Source organism: Periophthalmus magnuspinnatus, chromosome 3 (assembly GCF_009829125.3).
Source record: "Periophthalmus magnuspinnatus isolate fPerMag1 chromosome 3, fPerMag1.2.pri, whole genome shotgun sequence".
NCBI classification, from domain to species: Eukaryota; Metazoa; Chordata; class Actinopteri; order Gobiiformes; family Gobiidae; genus Periophthalmus; species Periophthalmus magnuspinnatus.
The window spans coordinates 1,914,200-1,929,429 of record NC_047128.1 but is presented as its reverse complement, the minus strand read 5'-3'; the positions used below and the strand labels follow the sequence as shown (position 1 = coordinate 1,929,429).

General features: G+C 39.3%; 2 protein-coding genes across 2 annotated transcripts in view; one reads left to right on the top strand and one right to left on the bottom strand.

Annotated features, from left to right (window-relative positions):
• Positions 1-11,176, bottom strand: part of LOC117392538 (neutral cholesterol ester hydrolase 1-like) — a 13,031-nt gene extending 1,855 nt beyond the window's left edge. Inside the window, exons 1-4 of the mRNA XM_033990636.2 lie at positions 10,999-11,176; positions 9,775-10,006; positions 9,106-9,175; positions 8,183-8,354 (exon numbers count right to left, since the gene is read on the bottom strand). Of these exons, the coding sequence (XP_033846527.1) occupies positions 8,183-8,354; positions 9,106-9,175; positions 9,775-10,006; positions 10,999-11,139 (615 nt within the window). The 5' untranslated portion in view covers positions 11,140-11,176. The remainder of the gene's footprint in view (positions 1-8,182; positions 8,355-9,105; positions 9,176-9,774; positions 10,007-10,998) is intronic.
• A 676-nt stretch (positions 11,177-11,852) lies between these two features.
• The window catches only part of LOC117392020 (WASP homolog-associated protein with actin, membranes and microtubules), a 31,797-nt gene continuing 28,419 nt past the window's right edge, over positions 11,853-15,230 (top strand). The window contains exons 1-2 of the mRNA XM_033990004.2: positions 11,853-12,496; positions 13,697-13,870. Of these exons, the coding sequence (XP_033845895.1) occupies positions 11,918-12,496; positions 13,697-13,870 (753 nt within the window). The 5' untranslated portion in view covers positions 11,853-11,917. The remainder of the gene's footprint in view (positions 12,497-13,696; positions 13,871-15,230) is intronic.

Below are 15,230 nucleotides of genomic sequence, written 5' to 3'. Positions count from 1 at the left end.
TGCAAGTGAAAGTAGATGCAACCAGACCATACAGTCGGCTTTCAATCCCTCCCTATTGACCCCCTGAGGGGACCCAGCTCACGAATATGTCCAGGAGCCAGTCTGACCACACCTCAGCAGAAGTACCACACTCTCTCCCCTGAAGTGTTCCACATCTACTATTGTTTCTACTCCACATGCTACTTCACACCTGGTATTGTCTCTACTCCAAATGTTACCTCCTGAGGAGAACCGGCTCCTGAATGTCTCCAGGAGTCGGTCTGACCACCCCTCAATGGAAGTGTCACATGCTTACTTTGAAATGTATGTCCTCTGGTCATCTCAACCTATATAAACTGGGTGCTTTCCAGCATTCAGGGTCTGACATAAGGGGGAGATGCTGTCGGACCTATTTCTTGCAAGAAATAAACTCTTGTCTATGCTTCAACATTCACCAGAGCCTGAAAAAGGAGTCTTATTTCCACGACAATTTAATGGTGTCAGAAGTGTCTTTCCTCAATCGGTCGTCTGGGACAAAGTGGTACAGGGACTGGCCATCCTAGGATGATTTTTTACCTTTTTTTTCCTATCCTCTAACCTCACATTTCGAGACGGGAGGACTGCACCCAATGTCCCAGATCATCGTTGCTGGAACAACGAACTCAAATTGTAATTGGACAAAGGCCTGGTGAGTTTGAAACATTGACATAATTATCTTTTGGGGTAAAAAAAAAAAAAAAAAAAAAAAAAAATTGAAAAAATTTAAAAAATTGAAAAAATTGAAAAATTTTAAAATTGTGAATATCTAGCATTTGGGCTTGCATGGCTTTTTGCTTCTCATAATAGAGTAAAAAAGACAAAAAATAAAGAAAGGAACTTTGTGGGTTTGAGTCCCATATAAGCCGGCGACTAGCAATACTACTGTCTAGCATAAAAACAAAAAAAAAAACCCCAAAAAAAAATAAATAAGGGGGCTAGCAGTATCCAGGTGAAAGTCCTGAGACAAGAAAACAGGAGCTGAACGAATTAAGGCAGCCACAGACGTCCTGTGAAATACATCTATAAAATGGGAAGCACAAAGTCAAAGGAGAGTGCACCTCCAGAAAGTCCAATTATAGATATCATGAAAGCAAAATATGGGGATAAAAGTGTTAAATATTTGCATGTATGGGCTGCAGAATATGGTTTTCCCATAGGGGGTACTTTGAAGTTAAAGAATCTGCAAGCATTTGAAAGCAAATTACGTGACACCGAGTCTGAAATGAGGAAAAAGAGGAAAATGTCTGTGAAAAAAATTTGAAAAAATTGAAAGTTACCGAGAATGTTTAGAAATGTGGAAAACTGAAGCTGAGAATAGAAACAGAAAAACTTTGCAAAATCAACTACCTTTCTCAAAAGACAACAATTAAATGTGTGATGTGACTGCACCCCACTCGCAAAAGATTTCTTTGTCTCCACAGTTGACAGCACTGAAGCTGGATCCTGATCTGGACGGTACCCATCCGACTTGTCACACCGATCCTCCACACCACAGCCAAATGGACAATTACAACCCCAGCCGAACAGAAGTGACCTTCCTCAGCAAAATGAAGTGCGCTCACAACGGACAATCTCACCAAATGCACCCCTTGCTGTTGCACTGCAGGAGTCACCTCCCATTGCTCACAGATTACGCCAACGACAGGAAGAGACAACATTTAACATGCCCATGGTTGAGGTCTCAGGACCAGAAGGCCCAACACTGGTTTTTCACCCTTGGATCACATACCTATTTTTTAAATGGACTAAAGCCAGAAATTGCTTCAGCTGTCAAGCAGTCATGTATTGGGTGGAATGCTGCCCGTCTAACTGAGCTTAAAAGACATGCCACACATGCACAAGAACAAATACTCAACAAGAAAAAAACTAAACAAGACAAAATGCAAAAAGAACTTCATATGGCTGCAATAACCATGTACAAGGCAAACACAAGACAGGACTATGGAAGCCGCCATCACAACACACATTTTCGTCATGGGGGACACACAAGGCGTGAACCCAGGAGAAGATCAGCCCTTCCTCATGATGTATGCTATCGTTGTGGACAAATGGGACATTGGGCACGCAACTGTCCACTTTCTTCAGAAGCTTCTTCAAATACGAGACTATTGGCTATAACTAACACATCAGATTAACTAGAGTCGGATGGGACCGGAAGGAGACGGACTCCAGCTGATGAGCCTGATCAACCTACAACTTCAGAGAAAGGTAGTGCACCACATACTCCCACAGTACAAAATAGTACCCCTACAACATATGGTCAAATGTATGTTCAATATACATCTCCAAACTTTAAAAAATTCCCACAATACTGTTTAACAATCACAGATCAAAATTGTATCATTTTTAGTAGATTCAGGAGCAACACATTCTGTCCTAAAAGCCATACAATTTAATCCTAAACCTCCATTAAGTGGAAAACATGTGTATTCAATTGGGTCATCAGGTCAAACAATCAAAGAAAACATCACCATTCCGCTACAATGTGAGGATGGGCCAAATTCAAAATTCACACACTCATTCTCACAACTCTCACAACTATGTCCCATCAACCTCATGGGAAGAGACCTCATGTGTAAATTAAATCTGTGCTTAATCTCTACACATGAAGGCATTAAAGTATGCAAAATGTCTGATTTGGCTTCTAAATTCTCCAACTCTTTTGTACAATGTGCCACTGAAAACCTCAACTATACATACTATTGGCAAATGCAAAATTTACAGTTTTTTTCCACACCTTTTAAAGATATTCAAAACAAAATTTGCCCAGTGGCAACAGAATTTCAAACACCGGAGAACCTGCAATGTATCTCCCATGTATCAGCCGGACCTGATGAGCCATATGAGAAAGGTTGGTGGAGAGAAACGACTGACACACTTTCACTTGATCATGTCTACTGTAACCAAAACAAATGTGCTGTGTCTGTATCTCTCACACCAACCCAACTCACTTTCTTTTCTATTACTAGCTCTGTGCCACATATTCCTATGTCTAAACGCACCTCTGATAATTGGTATGATTTGGGCCCTTTTGTTAAAAGGTGTCAACAAGCAACTGATTGGACACAAACGTCTGATCCGGTAATTTTTTTTTCTCCATCATTGCAATGTTTTTGTAAAAAAGTACAAGCTATTGTGCATGCATTGAGAACAGTCCAGCTGGCACCTAAAAGCGCTTATGAATCAAGCTGTTTCCTAACGGAAGAACAAGCTGCAGTTGTTCCAGCCCTACAAGAAGTTCCTAAAACTCTGTGGGCTGTCAGCAAATATGATGTTGGCCTCATCAAAAATTGTGAACCTGTTGTGATCACACCAAAATCTGACTTCAAACCATGTAAGCCACAATATCCCCTAAAGCGTGAAGCAATTGAGGGAATAACACCTGTTTTTGAATCTCTAAAAGCATCAGGAGTAATTGTTCCGTGCGATGACTCCCCTGTGCGAACACCTCTATTCCCAATTAAAAAGATTAGAGAAAAAGAACAGCCTACCGAATGGCGTTTTATTCAAGACTTACAAGCAGTAAACGCTGCAGTTCAGCCTCGAGCTCCGAACGTTCCTAACCCGTACACTATTCTGTCCCAAGTTCCTCCTGATTCAAATTACTTTTCTGTTGTAGACCTGTCAAATGCCTTCTTTAGTGTACCAGTTCACCCTGACAGTCAATATTGGTTTGCATTCAACTTCAATGGCCGAGCTTACACATTTACTCGGTTTTGTCAAGGGTATTGTGAAAGCCCGACCATTTACAATGATGCGCTCAGGAAAAGTCTTGAATCCCTAGTCCTCACTCCAGGGACAGCCCTACTTCAGTATGTAGATGACATAATGATTTGCACTCCAACTAAACAACAATGTGAAAGGGACACAATCAAACTCCTGCAACACCTTGCTGAAGAGGGCCACAAAGCTAGTCCTTCAAAATTACAATTTGTTCAAGAAAAAGTCACATTCCTGGGTCACATCATTACATCAAAAGGTAAAAGTCTGTCTCCAAAACGCGTTGAAGCCATTCAAAATCTTCCAAAACCAATTACAAAAAAACAAATGATGTCTTTCCTGGGAATGTGCTCTTATTGTAGACAATTCATTCCAAATTATGCAATTTTAGAAGCCCCGCTCAGCTCCCTAATTCACGGTAAAAATTTGCAATCGCATGACAAACTCACATGGACACCTGATGCTGATCATTCATTTACCACATTGAAAATAGCTCTCCAAACCACTCCCACTCTTGGGTTACCAGACCCAAACCGACCATTCACACAAATGGTTGATGAACGTAATGCTTGCATGACATCTCTTTTGTTACAGGATCACGGGGGAAAAATGCGACCTGTTGCTTACTTTTCAGCCAAACTGGATCCTGCTGCTGCTGGCATGCCAAGATGCCTTAGAGCAGTAGCTGCTGCTGAAAAAAAAGCCATAATGGCATCTAGGGACATTGTTGGTTATTCTGATTTAACTCTTCTTCTTCCTCACGCTGTATCAATGATTTTATTTGAACAGAAAACATCTCATCTCTCAACCGCTCGATGGCTACGTTAAACACTGTGCTTTTAGACATGCCGATCATCACAGTGAAACGATGTAATGTGTTTTATTTGTTACAGGAGATGTGGATGCTGCATAATTTCTTTTTTTTGTGTGTCTTTTTCATGTTCATATGACATAATCACACACTAACAACACTAACAACTAACCAATAACAGTTTTGGGCTTCACAAAATGTTCCTTTCAGAACAGCAATTTAAGTGTTCTCTTGCAGCAGAAGATAACTACGCCAAAATTGACACATGTATATATACATATATATAAATGTGTCAAAAGGAGGGATGTTAGATGTAATAGCGGCGGTGGAACATTGGTTCACTAAAGGTTTCTCAACATATGCGCAGAAATACTGCCAAACGTGCATTATCTGTGCTGCGCATAATGTAGGTAAGACAATTTCAATGACACAGGCTGCTCATCCTCCACCAGAACATCCATTTGAACATCTAATGATGGACTGAGTGAGGATTGACACCGGCACAAGGTAAGAAATATTGTTTAGTAATGGTAGACATGTGGTCAAAGTGGGTTGAAGCATTCCCAGCTAAACATCCAAGCAGTCAAGCAGTAGCAAAAGCTTTATTAACTGAAGTTGTTCCACAATGGGGAACACCAACCAAAATCATCAGTGATAATGGAAAACATTTTGTTAACACAGCAATTACACAAATAAGCAACTTCCTTGGCATTGATTTAAGAAAACATTGTGCTTATCATCCAGCCAGTGGAGGGGCTATCGAAAGAGAAAACGGCACTCTAAAAAGTAAATTAGCCAAATGTTGTGAAGAAACAGGACTATCATGGATACAAGCCTTACCTATTGTTTTAACTCACATGAGAAGGCAAAAGAGGTCTAGAGTAAATATGAGCCCTTTTGAAATCCTATTTGGCAGACCACCATCTCTAGGACTGGGTCCTAGTGTTAGACCGCTCCCCTCCACTGGATTATGCGAAGATGATATGTTACAATATTGCAAAAACTTATCTCCCACTCTCTCATTTCTCAACAGATGAAAACAGCCCTTCCAACTCCCGCATCCAAACACCTCCACAACTTCCAACCTGGTGACTGGGTGATGGTAAAGGACCTGTGGAAGAAGCATTGGTGTTCCCGACGCTGGCAAGGTCCTTTCCAGGTTCTCCTGACAACACACACGGCCGTCAAGATTGCTGAAAGAGCAACGTGGATACACAGCAGCCACTGCAGGAAGGTCCCACATCCCAGAGACGACCCAACATCTACAGAGAACCTCCAAGCACCAGCCGCAGAACCAGCTCCCCAAGGCACGGCCATCTAACGACTACATCTACTGCAAATGCAGATCTATCTACCCATCTTCACGTCTCAACCGGCACACAGCTGTAAAACACAGTGTGGATCATATGGGTCATTTTACCATTGCCCTTGGATACACGAACACTGTCAAGCCTACAAACACCCGCCAGCCGTGAGAGTGCAACAGAGATGGATGAGAGTTTTCTGGGAAACTATCATGCCAAACAAGCTCTTACTAAATGCAATCACAACACTGCATGCGCTCTGGCACTATTGAACAAACAGGACTTACAGAGTGATGGGAACTGTTGGATTTGTCATGCACTGTCAAACAGATGGCAAGCAGAACCATTGACAGCAAAGTCAGTGCTACAAACTCAAACAATACAGCAGCCCCAGTCATCTTGCCCTATTCCCCATGGAATGATGCTGCTGCTTCCACATCCCAGATGAATTCAACAATATCACAGACATTATTAAACACATGCAAGACTCCATTCAGCCCCCCAGACTGACAGACAACTCATGGCTCTCGTGGCTTCAGTCCTGGAGCCAAGACTGGCTGTCTTGGATCTTAACAACGATCATGCCCATTCTAATGATATTTTTCCTTGTATGCACTCTAACCCCATGTATACTGAAGTGCATGGTTAATGGCGTGGTCAAGAACATGACAACCTCTCCAACTTTCCTGCAAGAGGACACTGAACACAATGTTGCATGGGAAGCGTCTTCCCAAGTCCCAGAGGAAACCGAACATCAAAAAGCCTATCAAACGGACTCTGATTCAGATGATGAATTATTTGTATTGAACTAGTCACATGTGTGTTGTATTACGGACTGAACTTGCAACACTGTGAAACAACAATGATGATGCATGTTAATCCATTCGGAAATGATGTGTTTGATAACAAGCTGTTTTATCCAAAAATTACTTTGATTGTATATACATCTTAGCTCACTTTTATCTTTTGCGTTAATATCTTTGCGTTATTTAAATTTTTGTGTTTATCATTCTTATAGGTCTTGGTATTATTATTAATTTTTGTATTTTTGTTGATTATGTTCCCAATACAGTATTGTTGAAGTAAACATGTGGCATGATTAATGAATAATCAAAAGGAGGGATGTGTAATGGAAATTTAAATATTGTGTCATTATTTTACCTTTTAGAAATCACATGGTCTCGTAACTAAAACTAATTTGGTTTGGTCGTCAAAGACAGTGTTAGAAAAACCTTTCATGTCAACCCTTTTGTTCCATTTTGGTGGCTAGACTTGTTAAGATGTGTTGTAATGCAAGTGAAAGTAGATGCAACCAGACCATACAGTCGGCTTTCAATCCCTCCCTATTGACCCCCTGAGGGGACCCAGCTCACGAATATGTCCAGGAGCCAGTCTGACCACACCTCAGCAGAAGTACCACACTCTCTCCCCTGAAGTGTTCCACATCTACTATTGTTTCTACTCCACATGCTACTTCACACCTGGTATTGTCTCTACTCCAAATGTTACCTCCTGAGGAGAACCGGCTCCTGAATGTCTCCAGGAGTCGGTCTGACCACCCCTCAATGGAAGTGTCACATGCTTACTTTGAAATGTATGTCCTCTGGTCATCTCAACCTATATAAACTGGGTGCTTTCCAGCATTCAGGGTCTGACATAAGGGGGAGATGCTGTCGGACCTATTTCTTGCAAGAAATAAACTCTTGTCTATGCTTCAACATTCACCAGAGCCTGAAAAAGGAGTCTTATTTCCACGACAAAATCAATGCAAACAAACAGGGCACAAAAATCAAGCTATTTGTAATTATATGTCATATTTTTTCACATTAATACAATGCAATTCAAAATAAAAGTATTCCAAGTAGTCAGAATGCAGTACTCTGATTGGCCCATGTAACAGAATAATACATTCTAATTCAGGTATTCAGTATTCTGTAACTAAATACATTTTCTTTCCATCTCTGTTCAGGCATGTTTGAGTCATTTTTATTGATGAGCATTTGTGGCACCATTGCATTAGAAATCCCTTAAAATGATTACAGTGTTCGGTTCAACTGCATCATATAGCCAGACTGTAAATCATCCTGAGACAGTTTGATTACATAAGAAGCACTTGTCTCTTTTGTTGGATTTAAGATCACATTACAACGTCCTAGTAGTAGTAATATTTCATGAAGAAAATGTCCTACTTCCTCGTTCCTACTTTTGTCACAAAGAGGTTTAATGATCAGGTTCAACTTTTGTGTTTTCTTGCTTTTGTGGTCGTATCACATTCTAGACGTCACCGACAAACATGATAATTATAATCATATTTGGTTAACGTGTGGACCTCTTGAGCCACTGCTGCGGCCAGGTTGCCCCCGGCGCTGTCTCCGGACACACCCACTCGCTCAGGGTCCACCGAGTATCTGGACAAAACCTCTGCAGACAGGAAGTGCTTTGCTGCAGCGAGACAGTCCAGGTATGGCTCAGGGAACTGCACCTCTGGGTAAAGACGATAGCTACAAGAAAATCACATCAGTAGGAAAGGCGCATATGGCTAGATTTTTTTTAGTAGGATATAGAGAGAACATTTGCTAAAAGTAAGGATTAAACAACAAGGAGTAGTGCTTTTCAGGCTTTTTTGTATTACATCATCTTTAATCATTGCCATTTAACACAAGAAAATGTCAAATTTCTTCCTCCTAAGTTTGAATTCTGGTCTAAACCACATGCTTTTACTGACAGAGGACTGGCTGTAGAACTCTCGATAAAAAAATCCCACATGTAAATTAGTCCCGGGAGCAGTCATTCTGGGACGTAGTGTGCAGAGAGGTCCGCTCTGTGTCATACAATTCCTCCTGATGCTGGCTAGAAAAGCAGACTTGGAGAGACTTATGCATGCGTCTGTCTCGAGTAGTTTAGAGTACTGTAACAACCTGCTCACTGGCCTCTCCAAACGAGCCTTAACACAGCTGCAGAACATCCAGAACGCTGCTGCTGGGGTCCTGACTAGAATGAGGACGTATGACCACATAAGTCCTGTGCTCAGGTCTCTGCAGGTCTTGTGTATGAATTGTGCTACATAGATAAACTTGCCTTGCTTTTACTGACAGGACTGTCTGTAGACCTCTCTATTTAAAAACCTCAACCATATCACGATTAAACACGACTCAATCTTGAATACAGTTTGATTAATTGCTCTAACCTTATTTGTCAGACGTGTAAACTCATAATTCCACAATAAAATGTGTAATTATTAACATGACTTACTCCACAGAGACCACCACAGCATCGAGCTCCGCAGACATGATCCTGGTGAGTTTATCGTATGAACCTTTCTCTGACAAAAGAAATAGAGTTTCTTAGAAAACACCTTTTACTTTGCAATAATAAGCTGGAAGTGAATTGTTGAAATGTACGTTTTTATTTATATTCTCAATTTTAATAAATCAACTAATAAACAGGCTCAACATTTGTGAGTTGCTGTATCTGAAACTGTAAATGTCGGGGGATTTTTTTAGTAGTGTTGACACGATAGAAAAAAATTCAAAAGTTAAAAAACATATACAGTAGAACGCACAAAATATCAGTAGTTTCATGAATACCAATAGAGAAATTATCCTAGTTCTGATACAGATCAAAACTCCTTGTCGTGTCTATATGTTTTGTTTTTTTTCAGCATTGATACCTGTTCAGATAAGAATCTTGTCATTTTTATACAAGTTTTAGTATCTAGTTTTTTGACAACTTTGGTCTCCAGGTCTTATACTATGGTTTGGGCTCAATGTAAATGTGGTTTGGTCCTGGTCGAGGTTTAATCCCAGTTTCATCCCAGTTTTGAAGTGTGAACACAGCGAAATAGCCTAACTAGCCTAACTAAACTATCTCTACAACTGAATCATTTCCATAAGTAACAGTAATAGACACAGTTTCACTTACTTGCACGGCCCAGAGCCCATCCTCCGCCGTGAAAATACAGCAGCCCCCTCCTCAGACCCCCCTGTCCCCCAGACGCTTCATACACTCGGACCGGGACTCCAGAGAAAGTCACATCGCTCACTTTAACACCAGGGACAAAGTCTTCACCAGCGTCAGACTCGAGGAGGACCTCTCTGAACCGTCTGATGGACCTAATGTAGTGACCAAAGCCAAGGTGCTGCTTCAGAATGGCCTGTGCACAAACAACCAAGAGATGAGCATAAATGTTATAAGATAAAACCATTTGGTGACAATTTGGCCTAAAGGATTGACAAAAGTGAATATATCTGCGTAATTCTTCAGTCGTCCAGGTATGATTCATGATAAAAGAAACATTCAAATCTGTCAACTGGACAAAAAGTTTTAGAGTGAAGCCGTTTCGTTGCTCTTCCAAGCCGCTTCTTCAGTTCTGGTCAGATTAATGGTGGACACTGCCTTATATCTTTCTGAAGGGAGGATCTAACGACACTGAAACTAGCTAAGTGAATATATATTTTTCAAAACGTCAATAACACACTTTTGATTTAAGGTGTAATATGTAACTTAAGCGGTGGAGGGTCCAACACCTACTTGTTTTCATGGAGATGGCATTAGACTATTAAATCTATTTGGCATTTATTCAATTACAAGTGTTTTTAATGCTTAAAAATCCATTCCGATGCACTGTATGCATTGTACGCAGGCTCACCTCTCTCCACAGATCTAACCTGTAACTTATCCAGGTGGCATCAATTACCTGTCGCCATGGAGAAAATTAAGTTTAATGCAGTACTGTAGAACATTCCAAGCAAATCCATAACATCTCCATGGAAACAAGCAGGTGGACGACCCTCTACTAGAAAAAAAAGTTAGACAGATAGTGCACCTTTAAATTTTGCATCAATTTAGGATGTAGTAATTAAAGTATAAAACACAAACCACAAATAAATAGAAATAACACTTTTAACAGATCCAAGTCACTTTGAGAACATAACCACAATACATAACCATTAATAATGCGCCACCCTAGAAGCAAAGTCCACAGCTTTTGAATGACTGCGGATTGTTTTGTGCCTGTACAATTTTTTTCCCCCCCACTTTTTATCTGAAATAAATTAGTGAAAGGATAAGATTAAAACCGCGTGTATCTTACGTATAGATCAATGACCTTTAAATAAACAGAATGCATAAATGAGATATTCTTACAAATTTCGCAGCTGTTCTGAAAGTCGCATCCAGCAGCATAAGCTTCCATGGCTCCTCTACGCCATCAGGGAAAGGAGTGTAAACGTAATAAGCCAACGATGCAGTTAATAAGAACGTAAAAACCACAGAGAAAGGTCCCATGTTCGCAAGTAATTGTAGTTATCTTTCTTTAGTCTGCACCTGTGTATTCTGCACTGTGACGCAACTGTGTGCAGCACTGAGAGGGAGCAGGTAAAGTCAAAGTATGAACTTCCTACGCAAAAAAAAAAAAAAAAAAAAAGTAAAACCAAACAGTTTTTTAATTTTACTTATATATGTTTAATTTAATAATAGGGAAATATGATAATAACATATAAATCATTATTTTATTTATTTATTTATTTTTTTAATTTTATTTTTTAATGAATTGAGGTTGGTTTAGTTGAAATGTATGGTTTAATGTCAGGGAGGAAATACAGGGATTAATTAGTTTCATTTTACAGGGATTAATTACAGGGATTAATTAGTTTCATTTTTGTTTTTAAACTACTGTAGTGATATGGGAATTTCCCAACCATGTGATTTCAAGGTTAAAGTTGAACCTTGAGAGCTGTCATTGTGGTGCCTTCATAAAAAATCGAAAGGGTTTTATAAGTTTCACAAAAAAGTATTATATATTTATGTCACACAAATATATTTACTTATTTAATGATATTATTGGAATATAAAATTTGCGTTTATGTAATATTTATTGTGTACTTACATTATAAAGATAGTTTAGGTGTAGAAATAAATAGTACAATATCTGTATGGGTTTCAACATAATGGAATTATTTCCGACTATAAGGTAGTCCGTGAATGCGACCTACGTCATGCAAATGGCGGACGTTGTAAACAGAGCCAGCACCTTCTTCACGACCGTGAGAAATCTGATGTTTTTATGATGAATAACGTTGAATGTGAGCGTATGGACAGCTTGGAGGGATGGGTGGCAGTAAAAAGCAACATATTTGAGGAAACCGAGACATTTAAGCTCGGTTTTATTGTACAGTGGAACGTGATCGAGGGGAAGTTCGCTGTCACTTGTCACAATCGGACTTTGCAAAGGCAGAGACGTAAAGCTCAAGTGTCGGAGGATTGTCAAATGAGCTGGGCAGGTCTTTTCTCTGTGAACGATTTAAAAAACATACACCAACAGTTTTCATGTGTCGCAGACATTTTAGGAAACTCTTTCCCGGATCTGTCGGAGTTTGAAGACGGGAATATTTGGGATTTGCTCTTCCTGAACCGGAGAGCTAGTCCCGGAGAGGAGGACGATGAGAGGGATTTTGACACGTCGTGCAGAAAACTGGAGAAATATTTTAGCACGGCCATTGATGTCTGCGGGCGGAAAATAGTCCTAGATACACTGTTTTCCCAAAATGAGCAAGATGTGGAGGATTACTTTGAAAATCTGCAGGAGTTTAAGAAGAAGAGCATGCAGGAGGAGATGTCTCGTGCCAAAAGTGAACTGCGACAGGTGAGACCGGCACGTGGACAGGTGTAACAGGTGGAGACATGAACAGTGTGAAAGACAGTGTACATGCATTTAATGGGTTTCTATATAATAACACTTTAGTCTTGGATTGCCAATTTGCACTAAACACCACTCATCACTGACTCACCACATCCATACTAGACAAAAGTGGGTAAAATGTCTTGCTTAAGGACACAACAACAATTTGCACTAGAGCCACCGGTGCCCTATTGTGGTGCTTGTTATTTCCAGCCATCTCCCATCCCATTACTAACCAAGCCGATCCCTGCTTAGCCTCCAATATCAAACAATATTGGGCATGGACAAGGTAGTACGGCCAAATGGTTGAGATGGTTAATTCCAACTAGAATACCAAATACTACTTTATGAATGAAGTGCACAGTTACAAAGTTAGTGATCTCAAGAAAAAGATGTGGCATTTTTAGTTGACATTGTGGTGAAAATGTGTCGGAAAAAAAAGAAAAACTCTATGACCTTTATAATCATCATTTATAATCCACTTCTTTTCTTCACCACTGCAGATCGGTAATGCTGTTTTATTCAAGCGTAATGTTTTTAAATCCTGGATATGACTTTTTGTCGATGTATTAAACTAATGTCACAGTAGCAGGAGTGGAAACTAACTCATTACAAATTACAACTTGTATTTTCTTTTTTTTTTTTTACTATTCTTTGCTAATTTTACCTTTTTGAGTAGATTTTAAATTCCCTTTTACTGCTGTATAGATGACCTGCTTTATGAATTATATGTATTGTGCTGAATAACTAAAATGTAATAAATTAAATGCCTATTGCCATTATAAATGTTTAATTTTAATGCCCAACAGTGTGCTATAATAAACAGATAATGGTTTAACTGTACTCCATCTAAGGCTCGCTGTGGCTCTTCTATTTACTGTTTCTTGCGACTGCTAATATTAGTGACTATCTGGCATTTTTGTTTTGTCAAGGTAAAGGCAAAGGTAGCACACCAGAGGAAAAAAGGTTGGATGCCCCTGGTTTAAAGCGACATAATTCAGCTTTAAACAGTTTAATTTATCAAGTTTTGTCTGACAAACTAATTAAAAAGCAATTAGTAACTATATAATACTTTTAGCAGCAATGTCACTGTACTTTTACTTGAGTACAAATTGTCACTCTTCTTCCACCACTTCCTAAATATTATATTATGTTTCCCTTCAGTTGCTGCAGAGCCACACCACAGCGGACAGCATGGTGGCGCTACTCGACATTTACCAACAAGAGGATGACACCTACCATGACCTGGTCACCGTGGCGACGACCTTTTTCCAGTTCTTGCTGCAGCCGTTCAGAGACATGAGGGAGCTGGCCTGCCTCTACAAGATGGAGATCCTGGTAAAGGCCTACACAGTTGTACTTCCATAGATCCATGAGGGAAATGATTTGGTCACAGTCACTCAGAGCAATAAAAACAAACTTAGCACTGTTAGGGCTGATACAGCAGTTGTTTTGGTAAATGAGTATTTTCTATTTATTATTTATTATATGTATTATACTTTTATTTCAGGATGACAACAATAAGTCTAGAATTTAAACAAGTTGTCTCAAATTCAAAAAACTTGACAAATAGTAAGTTATAGACGATTGGTTATGAAGATACATATTGAAGCTCTCACTTGATCATATGAGTTCTACTGTTACAAATTACAGTTGTACAAAAACAGTATGTGAAACAAAAAGACACTGGAACAGTAAGTCCTTTATTCTAGATACAAATCTGAAGAAAGACGCCTTACCTCTAAAATTAAACAAAACTAGGGATGCACCGATAGTGGTATTGAATCTCAGTACTGTTAATGAAAAATTTGCTGGATCGAGTATCGGTTTCATGATATTGGTTAAGGACCTTTAATTGGATATAATAAGACTATTTACAGGCTGATTTTGACCTAGAACATTTCACAATGTTTGAAGTTTTATTCATACAAAGCTGTTCAATAGTTATTTCAAAGAACACAATTGGATCTGTTGTAAGAAAATAAGTCCCTACACTGGAATCGTTACTATCATATATCAGCAGATACTTAAAACTATAGTGTCATTTCATTTTTTGCCTTTGAGTGTTTATTCACAACTAAGCCTTATTCATCTGTGTGACTTCTTTATTGTGTATAGGCCAGTCACTACATGAATTTTGATGTGTGGTATAGTGGTAACATTGCTAACAGTACCGCTTTGTCAAAATAACCAAAAAGCAGGATAATCCCAATAAACCTTTCTCTAAATGAACTATAGTGGTCCATGGGCATATACTAGTCTATGTGTCTAATACTTGGTCTGATACAGCTCAAAATCATTCTAAAGATATTCAGGAAAGGTTCATTTCTGTCTTGTGAATGTAACTTTTTTAGTATCCATACTTGTTCAAATGAGTATCTAGTTTCAATACTAGTTTTAGCTTTGATTAGTATCTGATTCTCAATACTTCTGACAATGCTGCCATCTATAGTATCTTATACTTAAATATTAATTATTTCGACCAAAACTGGTTAAATGTTCACAAACCACAAAAAAAAGAAAAAACTCCACCTCCTCCTTAGTGCAAAGAAAAGCTACACAGGAGCATTGATCCCCGGAATATGTGTTTGTTTATTTATTGAACAGTGTGCTGTCATGGTGATTGTTGTGACAGATCTTGTTGTTTATACATAGTTTCTCACCACAGGGTGCATAAACCGGTCTATTCTTTGTTTAG